The sequence below is a fragment of the Lynx canadensis genome, chromosome B3 (genome assembly GCF_007474595.2).
Source record: "Lynx canadensis isolate LIC74 chromosome B3, mLynCan4.pri.v2, whole genome shotgun sequence".
Lineage (NCBI taxonomy): Eukaryota > Metazoa > Chordata > Mammalia > Carnivora > Felidae > Lynx > Lynx canadensis.
The window spans coordinates 12,934,958-12,955,437 of NC_044308.2; the positions used below are offsets into that span (position 1 = coordinate 12,934,958).

The following is a 20,480-nucleotide window of genomic DNA, read 5'->3' on the forward strand; positions in this document are numbered from 1 at the left end:
CCCACCAAATACCATCACAGGCGACTGTGGAAGATGAAAGCACGTCAGGGCCCCTCGGCAGAGTTTCCTCAGGAGATGGGCACATTCCCGTCTTTTGCCTGTCTCTGATGCACCGACCAGGACGTGGTCTGGGGTCTGTCATATGTTTATTGTCTGGAGGGGGGATTGTTGTAAAATGACATCACTATAGCCTCTTGTTCCTTCTAGTTGTCAGACGTCCGTGGGGGTGACCCGTATTAGAAGCCAAATGAGACTGCACGATTTTGTCTCCCTTTGTGTGGGGGGGAGGAGAGGGGGGGCTTTCAGAAATAACCTAGAACCTTCAGGTGACTAGTTTTTTGGCTTTTAGGAAACTAAAGGTACAGACTAAACTTTGAAGAGAGGAAATCTTTCTCTCTTATTCCTGATGGCCCACGCGAGAAATTGCTTGTTACAAGTATAGTTTGCTGGGGACCCCTGAACAAACAGAGAATGGCTAAGTTCAGCCAACAGCAATCAGCTGACATTTCCGATTTCTATTAGATTCCATATGTGGAATTCTTCTATGTGGACCTTATTTGTACGGATGGATTACAATGAAAATTGCATTAATTTTCTGCACAGTAAAGGTCAGTAATTGAAGCATGAACCAAGAAACTATTGTGTAAAATGCTGTATCCCATACTTAGGAAAGGTCACGCAAAGCAATAATATCTTGTTTTCATTGCGGAAGGTATAAATACTTGCATTAGAGTTTCTTTCTTTTTCCAGCCCAACAAATGCTTACATAGAATATTCAGCAGTTACTATTAACATCAGCAAGAAGAAATCATAAGGGCATGTAACAATAAGAAAACCCCAAAACACACACACACACACAAAAAAAACAACCAAAACCCTGTCTGTTGCTATCATAAAGAATCTGTGCTGTGATGTCTGCACTGTGAGTTGGTGTGCTTTTAACTCGGCTGTCAGAAATAGGACTTGAATGATTTGTTCTAGAATTATCGATGAGTGAACAATTGTCTTACAGTGTTTGGCGGCGGGGGGGGGGACGGGACGTCGCTGTTGCGTGTCGTAACGGGTGAAAAACAGATATGGATGTTTTTAAGAAACTAAACATCTGGGGGCACCTGGGTGGCTCAGTCGGTTAAGTGTCTGACTTCAGCTCAGGTCATGATCTCACAGCTCATGAGTTCGAGCCCCACATCGGGCTCTGTGCTGACAAGCTCAGAGCCTGGAGCCTGCTTCCGATTCTGTGTTTCCCTGTCTCCCTCCTGCTCACACTCTGTCTCTGTCTCTCTCAAAAATAAACATTAAAAAACTTTTTTCAAAAAAAATATAACTATAGGGGTGCCTGGGTGGTCAGTCGGTTGAGTGTCCAACTCTTGATTTCGGCTCAGGTCATGATCCCAGGGTCATGGAATTGAGCCCTGCATTGGGCTCCACATGACCATGGAACCAGCTTGGGAGTCTCTCTCCCTCTGCCCCTCTCCCCTGCTCGCTCTCTCTCTCTCTCTCCCTCTCTCTCTAAAATAAAAATAAAATTAAAAAAACTAAAAAGTAAACATCTAATACATTTTTATGGATCCGTTGTAGACCATTTTACCATGTAAGGATGCAAATGAATATGATATCTCTACCCTCTCTTCACAAATTAGGATGTCATCATTAAAATTTAAGTCCATTTTAAACCATCAGTTTCGGTGTTTAACATGGTTTCCATTCTCCAAACTGATTCGTCCACTCATCCCAGGCAGAGCCTTCTTTTTATTATTATTATTATTTTTTAATGTGTATTTATTTATTTATTTATTTTTAATGTGTATTTATTTTTGAGAGAGAGAGAGACAGAGTGTGAGCAGGGGAGGGGCAGAGAGGGAAGGAGACACAGAATCAGAAGCAGGCTCCAGGCTACCCGCTGTCAGCACAGAGTCCGATGCGGGGCTCGAACTCAGAAGCTGTGAGATCATGACCTGAGTCCAAGCCGGACACTTAACCAACTGAGCCACCCAGGCGCCCCCCAGGCAGAACCTTCTTAAGTAGAGAAGCATGTGGCATACATATTTCACAGGAGTTCTTGCTGGCATTGAACCTGCACAGTCCTTTGGATGAGTGGGCTAGGCCCACTATGCCCCATTCATTATGTTTTCTTATTCTAGACAGAAAAAAAAAGATCTATCTCATCCCAACTATAGTACTTCCTAAAGGGGAGACCGTCATGCTTGGAGGAAGTTTATTTTACAATCTCACAGAGAGAGTAGTTTCGCTTGGGATTCCTTTGCGCCTTCTTATGAATGCTCCAAACACAGAAAATTAGTTTGATTAGTGATTTTTTTTATCCTAGTGACAGAACAGTGGTACTTTGAAATGATAAAGCATGGCATTTTTAAGAAAATCCAAAGTCAGACAGTATCTTTGAAAGGTTAGCAACAGTTTAATACACACACATACCCACACTTTCAGGGCATATGCGATTTATACGCGGGGCAAATTGCAGAGGACCTGTTTAAGATGATTTTCAGGGAAATAAAGTCAATGGTTGCTCTAATTTAACTCTTTTTAATTTGATTTAATGTGATTTTTAGTGATGAAGTGATTTAATTGCTACCGTTTCTACCAGACCATCTTACTTTCAAGACTTTAATATTAAAATGGATTCCAGCCAAATCTTAATTATCAGTTTACGCATGTTTTGAATGAGAAGGGATTGGCTTCCCTATTTCCAGCAGTCTTTTCTCCGACACACTGACTTGCTCAGATTTTTCTTTTAAAAATCAAACCCCCCATTCTTCATTACTTTTTGAGGTCATCCAGAAATGTCATTAATCTGATCTTTTTTCTTAAAAAAATTAATGTTTATTTTTGAGAGAGAGAGAGAGAGAGAGAGAGACAGAGTGTGAGCGGGGGAGGGGCAGAGAGAGAGGGAGACACAGAATCGGAAGCAGGCTCCACGCTCTGAGCTGTCAGCACAGAGCCCGACGCGGGGCTCGAACTCACGAACCACGAGATCATGACCTGAGCTGAAGTCGGACGCTTAACCGACTGAGCCGCCCAGGCGCCCCTGATCTGACCTTTTGAAGCATTACTCATCACACTACTATCAGTCTCCCTAATATTCCTAGTGCTTATGTATTTTCTATGTGATTTCTACTGTAAGGATTATACTTGCTCAGGATGTTATTCCCAATATTGTGAAATATGCTAGACTGTAAATTAGATGGATTGTCTATCCTTCTATTACCTTATGTGCTCTAACAGAATGAAGTCAGAGACGCTGTCTTTATGGACTACTGTGTCTGGATATTTAATTTCTCATTGCCTAAAATTATTACATCATGCTAATTAGAGTACATTGGACATTGTATCTCAGTCATCCACCAGTCATTGTTTTTCTGAGGGTAGTAGCTGTTCCTCGGCTTTCCTAATGAAACCCCATCTGTTTTTGTGGTTTGCCCTAAATCCGGACTATCTAGTGAGTTTACAAGATAATTGATAGCAAGGCGAATATATCTATCTTTTCCTCAAGGAAAAAGTAATAATTTCTAGGAAGTAATAAATGACACAAAAGTAATAATATTATTTCGAGTAAGTATTAGTTAAATAATTATATTTATACAAATATGAATAGGGGCACCTGGATGGCTCAGGTTAAGCGTCCAACTCTTGATTTCAGCTCAGGTCATGCTCTCATGGTTCGTGGGTTCAAGCCCTGCATCGGGCTCTGTGCTGACAGCTTGGAGCCTGGAACCTGCCTGCGATTCTGTCTCTCCCTCTCTCTCTGCCCCTCCCCTGTTCGCGCACACTCGTGTGCTCTCTCTCTCTCTCTCTCAAAATAAATAAGTCAACTTTAAAAGATAATACTGGTAGAGTGTTTACAATGTGCAGACTGTGTTTATATATTTGAGCCCATTCAGTACTCAGACCATTACATTTGGTATTAATTCCCCCATCTACAAATTAAGAGAAATTTTAACTAGATAGGATAGTAACACAAATCCAGTGCTTCTGACCTAAATCAGGTTTATTTTTGACCCTGCCACACGGTCAGGCAGGAAACCTGTCATTAATGTATCGGTTCATTTTTCTGCGTTGTTTTACATTTATGGAGTGTTCTCTCCCATGTCGAGCCCCTGTCGGTACAAAGATTGAAACTATAAACGCGGCGCTCTAAGTAAATAATCAGTACAGTGCGATGGCTTCTTTCATTAACGTTGGCACGTTATGTCGGGCAGTGAAGCAAAATCAAGGCACCCACACAGCAAAATCAACAACTGCCAAGCATTGTGTGTTTCCCTACAGTAGTGACAGAAGGCTGCCTCAGTACTTCTAGAAAACCACTAGCCCTGTTTGCCTTGGGATGGTATTTGTGGCGTCCGTCCGTTGCCTCGGAGAAGCTTCATGAAATAAATCTTCCTGAGCTCCACATTCCAAATCGTCATTTTAGACTGTTGCCGACTGTTCCTTTGTGTCTTATCAACACCTTACTCTTGATGATGTTCATCCTTTTACTTTCTCCGGCATGGGGTTCTTTTCACATGCCAAAGAAACGTGTTGGTAGATCCCAGTCAGCGTGGAAGCACTTTGTGTAATGAACAGACATCTCCCCAGTGAAACAGCATACACCTTGGAGTTGACTGTGTGCGTGCGCGAGTTCACACACGTTTGTGCCCGTGCACGCACACGCACTCGACATCTCCTGGGAAGAAATCCTAAAGACAGTTCCCAGTGCAGTAAGCCAGACTTCCCAAAGAATAATTTTTAATCTCCTGTATCAGAAATATTGCTTCTTATTCTTTGTTATGACAGATGCTGAGGGTTTTTTTTTTTTTTTCTTTTTCATGCTAAATGCCACTCAGTCTGTTTCTGGTGTTTATAATTCTCCAAGCTTTCAAATTACAGGCTTTTAATATTCCACAGGATAAAACAGACCAAATATACTCCCATGGAAAGTCCAAAGTTATATTTTTGTGTCTCTGCTCTAGATGGCTGCAATTATTGGAAAGATCTTGAGATGGAATTTTGCATTGATCGCTTTTGGGAATGCTTCCCATCCTGTGACACATACTACTCAGTTTTTTTTTTTTTTTTTATTTTTTATTTTTTTTTTTTAATTTTTTTTTTTCAACGTTTATTTATTTTTGGGACAGAGAGAGACAGAGCATGAACGGGGGAGGGGCAGAGAGAGAGAGGGAGACACAGAATCGGAAACAGGCTCCAGGCTCTGAGCAGTCAGCACAGAGCCCGACGCGGGGCTCGAACTCACGGACCGCGAGATCGTGACCTGGCTGAAGTCGGACGCTTAACCGACTGCGCCACCCAGGCGCCCCACTACTCAGTTTTTAAACATGTTAGAAGGATTTTTTTTTTTCTGACATGGTCAATTTTCAGGACTATCTCCCTGGTTTGGCTTAGGTAATTAATAGAGAAATGAGGATTTTTTTTTTTCCCCAACATCAGAACATGTGGGAGAGATTTAACGTAACACACTGATTATATAATTAATTCTGAGTTGTAAATTCATTTTGATGGTGTGAATTCTCTCCCAGAGGCTCAAAGCTAGTTTATTGCACCTACAGGGCCATAGTCATTGGAGACGTGAATTTGCCTCCTGATTTATTTTTGGTTTTGCTTTGAAAGGAAGCACATGATTTGTCCTGAATTCAACTGATGACAGAACTTAGCCAAAGGACTTCGGTTTTGCTTTTTTACCGTGGAAAAATGGCAATCTTACATTCATCTCCAAATGATAATACACATTTTTAGGTTACACGCTTGGCATTTTTCTTACCATGAGCGCCGCTCTTTCTTTATAGGGCATAAGAAAACAGAGGAACCTTATGAAATTTGAATTCTGTGTCTGGAAAGTTCCATGCTCTCATCTCTTCCATCATATTGTGACACGGGCTTTGTCATAGAGGAGACCCTAAATCATACGAGTTGACTTGCGCCTCCCTGATTTTTCAAGTTTGTAGTAAGAAATACAATCCGTTCTTTCTCAGATGTAGGGATGGCAGAGTCAAGTGCGTGTGGAGACACAGTTATTTGGTGCATTTGCTTAACGACACTAGTGGCCACTGCTGTTTTTATTACGCATTTCCCTCTATAAATCAGAAGCCTCTGCTGTTAGGGGAACATACAAGCACACGCGGTAACCGTTCTGTCTTTCTGAATGAGTCTCTGTTACTCTTCCCAGGCGATTTGGTAGCAGCAGCAGCTGTAATGTTGTGTTTGCTAAACTGTTATCACCGCATTCCGTGGTTCAATCTGAGACGTGTAAATAAAGCCAGCATGACGCGGATAAAACCGCCAGATGATCTTTTGTACAACGCAGGGCAACGTGAGCAGACTTATCTTGGAAGACCACTGCTTTCGAAACTCTAAATCACCTTCGTATTCTTTCAACCAGACCAGAGGTTTCACATTCTTTTCTCTCTTTGCATTCTTGAAGGGAAGGGGCTTCGGTTTAGGAAGTACCTGGAGTGCACCACGTGCTTTACATACTTTATGATGTGAATGATATTTAATTCTTCAAACACTCAATCAGGAAAGGATGAGCCTTTCCCTTTTTCCAGACAGCAAAGTCGGGACTCAGGAGGAGTGAGGAGTTCGCCGTGATGGCAAACCGAGTAGATGACAAGACAGAGTCAAACCCAGTTCGTTCTGACCAGAGTCTGTTAGTTTACATAAGGTGCAGGTCTGGGTCGAGCTGGGAAGTCTCATGGTTTGTTTGTTTTTTCTTCCGACTTATTACCGGTTGGCACCAACAGCCCCTGGGTACCTGAGCTCTTAAATACAAGAATGGAAAGAAATATTTTCAAAAGGCATTATTTAACATACACTCGCGTGAGTATTGAGCAAAATCGTGCTGGAAAGGAAGAGTAGGTGGAAATACGTAACAGAACAAGGTGTCTCCAAATTATATATTCTACAGTAAGGAAAGAGAACAGGCAGCCATAGACATCATAGAAACAAATGTCAAAGAGAACAAATGTGTGCCGAATGCCTACCTTGCGAAACGTCTGCCAGTCACTTAAGGGGCTTCTTGTGATGGGGACACACTTGCTCTGGAGTGAAGTTCTGGACTGGAATCATTCCTCTGTCACGTGTCCTTTCCTTGCCCAGAAAATTTCCATTTACTGTTTTCCCCCCATCTGCGCAGGCGTTGACCAGAGAGCTCACAGACACCGCGTTAAATCCAGCAACTAACCAGGCATAAACCCATCTATTTTCCTGGGCTTTTCAGGGCCTGCCCCACTAACACCTAGCTTTAAGGGAAGGCTTTTGGATGGTCACTGAAAACACAAGATGCTCTCAGTTGGGTCCATCCCTTCTTATCTCAAGCAGTGGAGGAGAAGCATCTGATGCTTCTCCTAGAATCGGCCACCTGGCATAGCAGCCTGTCGCGGCATGGCGATGGCCAAATCTGTTAAGGTGCGTAAAGCCTCCACCCTGCCAGTTCAGAGTGGTGAGTGGGAAAGAGGACAGATTACGGGGTGAGTGTATGTTAAATATATGCAGAATTTAAACAGTTCTATGGATAAGAGAATAAAAAACAGTCTGAACACATTGATCATAGTGTTTTGTTTCGCTCATTCCAATGAGTAAATCTGCGCTTAAAGCTTTTGTTTTTAACTGTTGGGTAAAGCCCTTTGAATGAGTGAATAATAAATTCAGAGTGCACGTTTAGGAAACAGTCAAGGAATGATCCCCGCTTTGTCGAGATACTTGTTGATGTGCTAACTAAATAGATGTGTGTTTACATTTCTTGTCTATCCTCTGGGGCCATGACCATATCTCTTAAGTTTACAAGTAGGTAGACTTAAGTTACAAATCTGCTAAAGAGGCCTCAACAGTAGTTACTTCAAGAAGACCATTTCTGGAAACACGGTTTTATTCAGGCAGCTGAAAACCTCTCTGTGGAGTATGACTTTTCTTTTAGATCAGATGACTGTTCCACATTTATTGATTTTCCATCCCAAGGTTTCATTGAACACGTATGAAAAATGGCAAGCTGGCTGTTCATATGTTGACTCGGGTAGCACCAACACATAAAAAACCTTGTGCAGCGTCAGATAATGGTGGTCTTTTCTGGATGACATCAAATGACTCAGAATATCAAATAAGTTCATTCTAAAATTGTTTTTATTTTTTTTATCCAATATATGGAGCCAAAATCAAGCTTTTGCTAGTTAGCTTTACCAATGACGAAATCTCTGACATCAGGAACGCCATTGTAAACTTAGTTGAAACACTGAGCATTGGGGCTTATTGAATTTGGTAGCGACAATATGAATGCAAACTTTGATGAAGGACAGCATCATGGCCAATAAGATATTCTTGCAAAATGAGGGAATCTATGAGACAGAAATGTACTTGGGATCGGCCACAGTGCCCTGATTGTCCATGATTGTGTACAGACAAGTGATAATGTGCCATCGATTGAATTAGAAGCTGTAGTGTCCACATTTATCAGTATTAATTTTTTTTAATGTTTATTCTTGAGAGAAAGAGAGAGAGAGAGACAGAGCATGAGCGGGGGAAGGGCAGAGCTAGAGAGAGAGAGACATAGAACCTGAAGCAGGCTCCAGGTTCGGAGCCATCAGCACAGATCCCCAGGCGGAGCTCGAACTCACAAGCCATGAGATCATGACCTGAGCCTAAGTCAGATGCTTAACCAACTGAGCCACCCGGGCGCCCCTATAAATATTTTTATATATACGGTGTTGAGTAGCAACAGAGTTTTCATGACAAGGATATGTCAGATATAAAAAATGTACTTCAGTGTGGCAATGTGCACTCTGTTTTTGCTGTTGATCATCAATCTGATTTTAGGAATCCTTGAACCTTTAAAGAGCTCTTAGTCAACCTACACATTTTCCAGAGCTATTGAACTCTTGTGCAAAAAGAAATCTCTACAGTTTTTGTTGAATCTGGGTCATAATCAGTTGGCAATTTTTAATCGAAATCTTCAATGATTGAATGGCAAGTCACTTCATCTCTGAAAGCTGCTAGTGAGTGGAAGTGAATTTTTTAAAAAGCTAGCAAAAAAGACACTGCCACTTTTTTTTAATTTTTTTACAAGAACAAGGAATATTCGGCACAAATGCTTTGTGCTATTCAGTGTTAAAATTCTGAAGTTTTCCTTTGGGATGTCTCAATTTGTGGGAAAAAAAATCTTTTGATGTTTAATAGAATAAATATATATCTTACCAAAGAATGGAGGGAAATTGAGAAGCCACTTATTTTTCACTATGCATTTTGTTAAATGTTGAGAAGAATCATGGAGACAATTTACTTGAAGTTTTATCTTGAAAAGATGTTTGACAGAGAATGTTCATACGAACGGATATAAAATATTTGGGCTGAAATATATGCAGATCTCAATACTTAAAAATTAAAATTGATAATGATTTTCTCCATGTAACACATTTTTTGGTGTGAGATTTCAAGGTACCTCAGTGCCTGCAGAGAGAGTATTGTTGTAATTAAAATTATGATCCACAGTAGAGTCAATTAAAGGTGTCAATTTAATGGCTGTTAAGTGCAACTCTGAAGATGATTAAGAACAATTTTACGAAATATATAAAAAGATGGCATTAAAAAGTACATTCTTTTGACAAGTACCCTGACCTGGGACTATAAATAGATATAACCAGGAAACCAGTTACATATACGAATGTGTAGCACAAATAATCATTTTTTATGTATCATTTAAAAATGTTCAGATAACATAAATACATTGCTTTTAATATACAAAATATGCTTTTTAAAATATTTGAAGGGCTGTATTTATAAGAATAAAATGGAATAGTTATGTGGGTCCATCAATATGATAAAACCAAGTCGACGGTTGATAAGTATTTCAAAGATGATATAATTCTGATTACTTTTAAAAGTATACAGATTTGGTTGATAAATTACTCTCCTTTTAGCTGAGACATGGTGGGACTCTTTAACCTTGTCTTCGAATATTAAATAGGCAAACTAAAACATCGAATTCGTGAAAACGTAAAAGGACGTTGTGACAATCATTTGTTATTTGGGTTTACTAACTTCTACTTTCTTCACAACCGGAATCTCATCATTTAGGTTTTTCGGAGGGAGGGGAGAAACAAAAAAACAGTCAACTGAACTTAGGACACTTTTATGAAGTTGAGCTGCATGGAAATTTGAATCCTTTTCCAAGAAATTGTTTTGACCCAAAGCCTATGCTGCTGAAAAGAGGAAGCTACTTTTGCCCTTTGGGTCAGATTCCCTGGTGCTTTCAAATCCTTCTTTGTAAACACGAATACTTGTGTCGCAGACAGAGATGGGTTTTCACCATTGTGCCCGTTAATAGATGTTGTGGATTGCTGAGCATAAATTAGGTTGCTCTGGCAACATATCTAATTTTTAATGCAAGCTGCTTGAAGAATTAGAGAGTAAGGGAAATAAGGAATTTAAAGAGGGGATGAAAAAAGGAAAAATGTCTTGCAAGTTTGATGTACCGAGAGGACACGAGCCCACCTTCTTCTTCTATACAGAATTCTCGGATTAAGGAGGTCAGCCCGGATGGTAAGAGATTCTTCAAACCATCCCGGCACCACCCCCTTTACCATAGAGGGGCTGACAGTGGTACATTCTCACCTCTACCCTCTGTGTGGTCTGTTTTGGCCACACGTGGCTTCAGAAACCAGGACAGGTGCAAGAAGGGAAGTGCTTTTTGACATTTCTGCCATATTGGTGCTTTCACCCGCCATCTCTAACTGGGTGGTGGGTTCTCTCTTCCCACCCAAATTGTGTCCAGTTTGATGGAAAAGAGAATACAAGAGGAGAGCGAAATATTTTCTTTCACTTCAGGAAGGTTATTCTTAAAATGGTCTCTTCAATTTAGAAGGTTTTGCTCCATAATTTCGCAGAATTCTAACTCCAGTAGAATTCTAGATAGAGAGAAATGAAAAGCTTTGTTAGATTTATTTGAGGTTTTGCGTTAGATGTAGTGGCTGCAGTGACCCTGATAGGCAAAAGCCAAGAGGACACGCACTAAATCCCGGTCACGATAGAGTTCCCAGGAAGCTAGATTATAATATCAGAAAATAAGAAATTGTGTAAAAATACCACTGTTTAGAGACTAGTCTTTTCTCCAACATTTGAGTAATTTCCAAATTCTTTTTGTAAGCATTAACTGCCTAACATGGTAAAACACATTTGAGATTTTCTTTTTTTTTATTTAAAAAAATTTTTTTAACGTTTATTTATTTTTGATGGAGAGAAAGAGAGAGAGAGCGTGAGTGGGGGAGGGGCAGAGAAAGAGGGAGACACAGAATCTGAAATGGGCTCCAAGCTCTGAGCTGTCAGCACAAAGCCCGATGCGGGGCCCGAACTCCCAAACTTCGAGATCATGGCCTGAGCCCAAGTCTGACGCTTAACTGAAGTCTGACCTGAGGCACCCAGGTCTTGAGATTTTCTAGAAGCAAAGTAAGGATACTATTCTTAGAAGGCTGAATTCTGTTTCATGTGAAGAACGGGAGACTGGGGAAGATGAACTTGTATTTGTGTCTAATTCTATAAAGGAAAAGCCAGTCGATCATTGGGCAGCCTCCACAGGGATAACCTGTGTAGGATGCAGTCTCTGGCAGTGACTTTGTCTGCCTCCAGCGGCCTATTGTGTTTCTGAGGCGGTTGCCAAAGGATGACTGAAATGTTCATCGGATTTACAGTGGGTTTAAAACACAACAAAAAATGTAATAGAGTTTGACAAAGAAGCCGCAGGAGTAGGAGACGCATCATCGTCTGGAGTTCTCATATACCATGTTGTCACCTGCTGAAAATGTTTCTGAAGGATTGTGAGGGGACATGGGGAAGGGGAGCCGGCAGGTGAGCTTGTGAAGCCAGACAGGACGTCGGGCTCAGCCAAATGGAAGGAGCTGCGAGTTGTCTGGCAGAAACAGCAGCTTCCACAGAGAAATGAAGCTCTTGGTTCTGTGGAGTTTCCACACAACATGGCCTCATACTGAGGTAGCAACTGAGGCACGCTGTGAATGGTTGTATCTGAATGAGTGGGCCGCAGTTCCTTGGAGTCAATAAATATTTAAGTTGTGAACGATAGGATTCCTCCCTTGGAGTCACTCTGTGGATGAGTACCTTGTTATTGTAACACGGCATAGAGATTTCTGTTGTGGGACAATAAAAAGAAAACGTGACCAAGTTAAGTCTTGCCTTTATGTTTCCTAGGAATCCGAGAAAAAGGGGTTAATTGAAAGAATCTATATGGTACAGGATATTGTTTCAACTGTTCAAAACATCTTGGAGGAAATAGCTTCTTTTGGAGAAAGAATTAAAAAGTAAGTTCTACGTTCGTGCTGTGTTTGAAATGGAGCTGCCATCCATAAGGACGGTGGGGGTAAGAGGGCGGGGGGGGGTCAATAAATGCAAAAAACAAAAAACAAAAGGTAACAGTGTTTGGGGCAAGTCCTATTTATGTTTGTTGGTTTGTTCTTTGGGCTTGTCCGCTTTACAGTTGGGCAGTGCCTCAGAACTGAGGTGACGATATGGCCAATTCACACCAATTGCCCTGCCATGATTATCTCCCTCTCAAAATATCTTGGTTTGGGTGATAAATTAAAGATTTTTTTTTTTATTTAAAAAAAAATTTTTTTTAATGTTTATTTTTGAGACAGAGACAGAGCATGAATGGGGGAGGGTCAAAGAGAGAGGGAGACACAGAATCCGAAGCAGACTCCAGGCTCCGAGCCATCAGCACAGAGCCCGATGCGGGGCTCAAACCCATGGACCATGAGATCATGACCTGAGCTGAAGTCGGACGCTTAACCGACTGAGCCACCCAGGCGCCCCAAGATTTTTTTTTTAAAGAAGAGTATCCTAATCAGAAATTAAAAAGGAAGGAAATATGCTCTAAAGTTACCTTTTTCAACGAAAACATAGACCACAGTGAATGCCTCGAGTCATTTTTTTCTCAACGTATCAAAGGGTGGTACATAGCTAACAGACTTTCTTTATAAGGGGCAATGAGTAAATATTTTCATCTTGGTGGACCGTAACGACTCAATTCTGCTAAGTATGAAATCAGGCATCATTGACACCTAAATGAACGGGTATGAAATGTGTTCTAACAAAACTTTATTTACAAACGCAGGTGGCAGGCCAGAGTTGACTGATATCCAACCCGTAGCTGTCACTTCCTACCTTAGGGCACAAGGACTAAATATCCAATAGAGTCTCAGTTGAGAAAGACTCCTTCTGTGATTCTTGTTTGTTTTGTTTTAAGCATCATGAACTCTGTATAACCTGGTCTTCATTTGGGACCAATGAACAGAGCAATTTTTAATTTTCTTGGCTTTTAAATTGTAAACTTATTTCCTCTTTTAAATCCAGAACTATGTCAACTGTGTTGTTCTTTCTGAAGATTAATACTTTTTTTCTTAATTTGTTGGCCATTCTAGTTTCTGTAAGCAATGAAGATAATACTTTAAAAATTTCATGGGTAAAGAAGAGATTAAAATTAGTGCTGAAAGCCAAGGGAAAGTTTTATATACCAAGATGCAAGGAAATCACTAAGTTATAATTAGCAGCAGGAAATATAAATAGTTAATATGGAACTCTCTACGGATACTGGTCTTTCTCAATCCCTTATCCAATTCAGTCGCTCTTGTGTGGCCATTTACTATTGGCACAGTAAGACGTGTTCGTTTTGTTTATAAAATAGGTTGTAAATCATCTTTAAACAAATTTGGTAAGTTTTACTGAATTTACATGTTGCTATTCCCATTATCAATGTCTTAGAAGAAAAATTAAAGAGCAGGAAGATTTTTGCTTATATATGTCGGTGCCTACCTGCTTTTTTCCTCTTGATTTTATATAAATTGACAAAAGGTTTCTTAAATTACCCTCAAAGTTGTTTAACAGAAACGTGACAATAGAAAATAGTCAAGTGATAAGGAGGGCATAATAGTTCTCCCTTCATTCGCTTATTAACTCTCAGTTCTAAGTTTCAGGCACTGACCTGGTCTAAGAATGAGAAATATTCCATAAAACCATGATAATAGCAACATCAGCTCACGTCATGTGCTGGCCAGACACTGTTGTAAACTCTTCACACATACTGATTTATTTAAGAAGTTACTGAGAGGAATCAGATTACAGGATTCCTGAAAGCCTATGGATTAAGGATTGTTAATCTACCCATTTTACAGATGAGGAAATGGAATCAGAAAGTGATTAACTCTGTAGTCCAAGGTCACAGAACTAGTAAGTGAAGAAGCTTAAATTAAAAAAAAATTTTTTTTTTCATATTTATTTACTTTGGGAGTGGGGGGCGGGGGCGGTGAGCAGGGGAGGGGCAGAAAGAGAGGGAGATACAGAATCCGAAGCAGGCTCCAGGCTCTGAGCTGTCAGCACAGGGCCCGACCGAGGGCTCGAACTCACGAACCGTGAGGTCATGACCTGAGCTGAAGTCGGACGCTCAACTGACTGAGCCACCCAGGTGCCCTGAAGAAGCTTAGATGTTAACCCGCCCGCCTCACTACTATCCTAGAATGTCATTTTCCTCTAAGGAGCTATTTCCCAGTGAGGGAGAATAGTAATAAGGCAATTAGAATTCAGTTGCACTGATGTGACGTAGTGGTAAGGCCGGCTGTTAGGAGAGATCTGACCAGTCCAGAAAGGGATGTAGGAGAGAGAAAGACCGACAGAGGGTAGTTCTGAAGAAACAATACCTTATCAGCATGTCTGATAATGGGAAGAGATAGTTGAGGAAAGAGTGGAAGAATCAAGAAGTCAGTAAGTGGGAGACTTTGTGCGAAGGTTCAAAACCCAAGACTGTACTAGATATAGGGAGTGTGTGGGGGCTTAGTATGTCTGTGTGACAGCAGATGGTGACGGCGGTGCATGGAGGTGAGGCAGATCGTACAGGGCCTTGAGTGGGTGGAAAAAAAAAATTGAGTGAGGAACATTCTGGAAGCAAGGAGGATAAGAGGATGTGGAGTGGGGGCAAGACTGAGGAAGGAAGACCGTGTCGTTTGGTAAAATTGTCTCCATGCTCAAAGGTCTCTCACAGACAAATGTGGCTGTTGTGCAGCTGATAATGGTCAAGGAAATGTGTCTGATGAGAGAAGAAGGCAGGGCGATTTAGACAGGCCCCCATCTCTGCAGTGCGTCTGAGGGGCAGCTGTGCCCAGCACAGCTGTGGTGGCCATGTCTGAGATGTATTTTCAGCCATGAACAGAGTACTGTTCTGCCCAGCTGCAGCACAGGAAGGAAGGCTCATGAGGCTCTACTCCTATTAATTCTTTGGCCATTCATTACTACTGTGACCTTAAAGGTCCTACTGGGCATTCAAGTGGGACGGCATGTGTAACTCTGCTGGAATATTCCATTGTAATTCAGTGTTTAAGGACCAAGAAAACTTTTACCCAACTTGTGGCAACTAGTAAATAAATAAGCTTACATAAAACTCTTAGAGCAAGGCTTCCCCATTCCTGACTGGGAAGACCCCATTCATATTTTCTTTTTCTAACTCTTCTCTACTTTCTCTAATTATCTTCCCTAATATTGTACTTGTTTCAAACGTTAGCATGTAACAGGCTAACACAGTCACTGAACATGTAGCATCCAGACAGCAGGCTGGATGGGTCGGAAGAGTGCTGTATTTTATGTGTCCTGTCATGATGGAGTGTTGGCTTTAACACTTGTATCTTCGCACGGGCAGGGAAATCTCCACAGAGGAGACGATGAGAAACATGTAGGACAGGGAAGCCATCCCTGCAAATGGTCCAGAGTCAGGTTTGGAAGGCACATCCGTAGGAAGTAGAACTTCTGTTAGAAAATGGCGTCGAAAAATACTAAGCGGTGAAGATGAGGAAGGAGGTTAAGGGCAGCTTGAATCAAAGCGAGGGCATGGGGAGTGATAGTCTGATTCAGCCTGTGTTTACTCTGAGAGTGATGTGCTGAAAGGAACAAAGAATGAAGTCAGAAAGACCAAGGAGAGGGCCAGAGGCTAGGTGTGAGGAAAAAGTTCACAAGGGAGGATGAAAACTATGCCTCGTGAATGAAAGCATCGTGTGGGGTACATTACAAAAGAGTAATCTATAGAATTATATGACCAGTCGATCCTGTTTCCATGCGTAGTAAAGTCAGAAGAATTCATTTGTCCTAGCCTGGGAAATGAGAGAAATAATGGTTCCATGGGCATAAAGGTCAACTATTGGGACACCCAACTGGGGGAAGAAGTACAGGATGGGGCTGGACCCCCCCTTACCAGATGTAGTCAGTCATTTTTGTTTAGTGCTTTGGAACTGGGAAAATGATATTCTTAGGACATATTAGTAAGCCTGAATGATCGAATGAACGAAGAAGAGTCACTGATTTTTTTTTTTTTTTTTTCCCACTAACTGAAGGGTGTGGCTCATTTGTCTCATGACTGCCCGAGTCAGGGATTGCTTTCTTAGGAATTTAGGGAACTCTCAAGTCAGGAAAACTAGAGAAGTCTGTGACAATGTTTCACCCAGTGTTTGATTTTGAGATGGAAAGCTTAGATTTATCAGGGTTTATCCACCTTGGGTGTTCTTGGAAACTAGCATAAGATATTCCATGATAACAAAGGGAAGGTCTAGTAAGTTCTTGAGTGTTAGAGGTATTACAGTATAATGTCTTTGAATTAAGTCCTCAGTATGAACAGGAGTATTGAATCAATTAAATGAGCAAAATACACCTTTTTACTTGTTCTAAAGTGCCTACTGTAGAGGGCAGTGAGAGGGCTCTTGAGCTGACTTTCTGAATTCAGATCCCAATTCTGCCACTTGTGTGGAAGGTACGTGATCTGGGGCCAATTATTTAACTTTTATGACTCAGTCCTCATTTGTAGAATGGGAGTAATAATTATTCCTGCTTCATAACATTTTTTTTGTAAGAATTAAAGGAATTAGTACATGAAAAGAGCTCAGACCAGTAGACAGATGCATTACTAGCTTAAAAACATGGACTGTTATGAATATTATTTTTGAAAAACTGCCTTGACTTTCTTTTTCTGTGTCTTAAATTTAAAAAAAAATGTAAACAGTGAATGTCCCCTTCTTTTTTGAAAACATTAAAATGCTCTCCGCTAACATTGTGAGTTGCTCAGGGGAAGACGCAAGAGTTAACTGACTTTGCTGTTGAGAGAGCAACTCTGACAGTGTGTTTGTGACAGTGTCTGATACACGTCTTCATTTTTAACACCCAGTGCTGATACACATGACACACGACTCATTTGTACACACACAGACAACTATTGAGATTTTGATAAGGATTGCATTAATTGGGAAGTAATTGACATCTTGGTAAACTTTTAAGTTTTCTAATGTACTCTGCTGTCTATTCAGGCCATCTTGAATTCCTTCCAGTATTATTTTAGAGTTGTATGTATAGAAGTGTGACGCATTTTTGTGAGATATATTCCTAAGTCCTTGATTTGTATCATGGTATTTTCAATGGTACCTTTTTTTTTTCAGATTGCATTTTTACTTATTTGTTCCTGGGATATAGAAGTGAAATGAATTTCCCCACACTGACTTTGTATTTCTAAATTTTGGTAAACCTAGTTATCTTCACTTTTATCTGAAGATTATTATCCTTAATTTTCTACTGCAGAAACATATTTTTTAGGAATAATTGTTTATTCCTTATTTTCCAATCCTTCTACATTTTTCTATGTTTTCTTACTTTATGGTAGAACAGAATTGGCATGGCTGGACACTCTTCTCCTATGTGATATCAGAGAAAAAAATCTTTCAACATTTCATTCTAAGGATGATGTTTGCTATAGGGTTTTGTAAAGATGTTGTATCAAATTGGGGAAGTTCCTTTTATTCTTAATTTACTAGGAGTTTTTATCGTGAATGTGAGTTGAGTTGTATCAAACTTTTCTTCTGCATTCACTAAGATGATGTTTTGTTTTGTTTTTTTTCCTCCGTTATTTTTGTTAATGTGGTCTATTATTGTGATTGGCTTTCAAATGTTAAGCCAGTGTTCCACTGTATGGAATAAACCCAACTTCATCATGCTATATAATCTCTCCTTTTGTATTTTGCTGTATTTTATTTACTATTACTTTGCATAGGATTATTGCAGCTATCATCACTAACGAGATTTAATCTCTAATTTTCTGTTCTTGAAAATTCCTTATGGAGAGAAGATTATTCTAGACTCCTACAACAGGTGAAAGCGTTCTCTCTAGCATCATCTGGAAGAGTTTGCACACGCCTGGTGTCATTGCTTCCTTTAAGATTTGCTAGAATTTGCTGGGGAAGTATCTGGGCCTGGAGTTTTCTTTTAGGACAGGTTTTCACTGAATATTCGATTTTGGTAAAATAGACGTTTTTGGCCATTCTGTTTCTTCTCACATCTGTTTTTATAAGTGGTCATTTTCTGGGTTTTCCCCATTTTGTTTAAATTTTCTACTTTTTGGAATAAATTTGTTAATAAAATCCTCTTATTGGATAAAATCCTATCTTGAATGTCAGTAGGATCTGTAGCTGCGTCCACTTAAACGCAATATTAATTGCGTTTAACCTTCTTTCTTGGTGGGGATTTATCAATTAAGTTAGTCTTTAGAAAGAGCTATCACTGGCCTTTGTTAATCCTACCTGTTAACCTGCTTTCTTTTTCATTAATTAGTAGTACCCTTATTTTTATTCCTTTCTTCCTTTTATTTTCCTTGGGATGAATTCAGTATTTTTTTTCTAACTCTTTTCCCGTCTTTTTAATCTTCCTAACATTTAAAGAGCATTTAAAGTTCTACAATTGTCTATAAACACAACTTTAGCTCCAGGCCAGACATTTTGGTGTTGATATTTTCATTATCATTCAAATTTAATAAAAACTTTTTTTACTCCCTGTTTTTATTTCTTCTTTGGCCAAGAAGCTTATTGCTTAATTTCCAAGTATTTGAAGATTTCCTGGTTATCTTTTTTGTTCCTGGTTTCTAGCTTAATTGCTTTCTGGTCAGAAAATATTCATTGAGAAAATGGCCTACTTTTGTAAATTTTCCATGTGTGCTTGAAAAGGTTATCTAGGATATTGTTCTGGATATATATTCATTGATTAAATTTGTTGATTGCATTCAATATATATATATTTTAATGTTTTTATTTATTTTTGAGACAGAGAGAGATGGAGCATGAGCAGGGGAGGGGCAGAGAGAGAGGGAGACACAGAATCTGAAGCAAGCAAGCTCCACGCTCTGAGCTGTCAGCACAGAGCCCAACGCGGGGCTCGAACTCACAGAGTGTGAGATCATGACCTGAGCCGAAGTCAGGACGCTTCAGTTTCACCGACTGAGTCACCCAGGCACCCCACATTCAATCTTTTATATTCTGATTTTCATTTTCGGTTGGGCTTCTTGTATCAATTACTTAGAGATGTATGTCAAAACTCTCCACTGTGGATTTGTCTATTTCTCCTTGTAGCTTGGTCAGTTTTTGCTTTCTGTGTTCCAAAGCTATGTTAATTGGGTTGTATGTATTAAAATTGCTATAGTTTCCTGGTGAATTAGATCATTAATCAGTTGGAAGTGATGTATTTATCTCTAAACAATAAATGAAATTTTACCTTAGTATCTTATATTAATATGGCCACACCACCTCCCACTTACTGGTTTCTTCATAATGTATCCTTTCCTATTATTTTCTGTTTATATTTTAGGTATCTTTCTTGTTTCTGACCATCGCTAGCTTTTCATTATAGCTTGTAGTCCCTTCAAATTTTTTTTTTTTTTTTAGTCCCTTCAAGTTTAATGTGGTTACTGATATGTTTAGATTCAAATCTGTGGTTTTTAGGGGCGCTTGGGTGACTCAGTTAGGTTAAGCATCCAACTTCGGCTCAGGTCATGATCTTACCGTTCGTGGGTTGAGCCCTGCGTGGGGCTCTGTTCTAACAGGTCAGAGCCTGGAGCCTGCTTCGGATTCTGTGTCTCCCTCTCTCTCTCTCTCTCTCTCTCTGCCCCTCCCCCGCTCGTGCTCTGTCCCTCTCTGTGTCTTAAAAAATAAAATAAAACCTTAAAAAAATAAACAATGGCAAGATGAACGTAGCACAGCTGTGCCAGAGCATGTGAGAAAATGACATCTTTGTGGTTTGTCTACAGCACGTTTAACTGGACGGTCCCATTCCTTTCCTTCCTGGCCTGCCTGATCCTAGCAGTGGCCACCGTCACTTTGTATTTTATTCCACTCCGGTACATCGTTTTAATCTGGGGTAAGTTGGGCATGGTCCTTCTCCTAGCAGTCGATTTCAGGTAAGAATCAGTTACTCATTTGTAAAGTGGGACTATAAACTTTAAGTGTGCTCTTGTTGGCAATTAAACACGAGATTAAGGAAGGCGTTTGGGGAACAAAAAACTTCCAGGACCTCCCTGAAAAGGCCAATTGCGTGAACAGTCAGCACAGATATGTATAGGCCTCCTGCATAATTGCAATCCAATAAAAATGTGATGGTGCATGTGATTTCCCTTTGGGCTTTCTCAGTCA

General features: G+C 40.2%; 1 protein-coding gene across 5 annotated transcripts in view; it reads left to right on the plus strand.

Annotated features, from left to right (window-relative positions):
• The window catches only part of MCTP2 (multiple C2 and transmembrane domain containing 2), a 238,322-nt gene that overhangs the window by 209,586 nt on the left and 8,256 nt on the right, over window positions 1-20,480 (plus strand). For all 5 annotated transcript variants that reach the window (XR_003969321.1, XR_003969322.1, XM_030317466.1 and 2 more), the window contains 2 exons: window positions 12,196-12,305; window positions 20,099-20,208. Coding sequence is in view for 3 of the 5 variants with exons in the window: in XM_030317466.1 (XP_030173326.1) it covers window positions 12,196-12,305; window positions 20,099-20,208 (220 nt within the window). In the remaining 2 variants the exon portion in view is untranslated. The remainder of the gene's footprint in view (window positions 1-12,195; window positions 12,306-20,098; window positions 20,209-20,480) is intronic.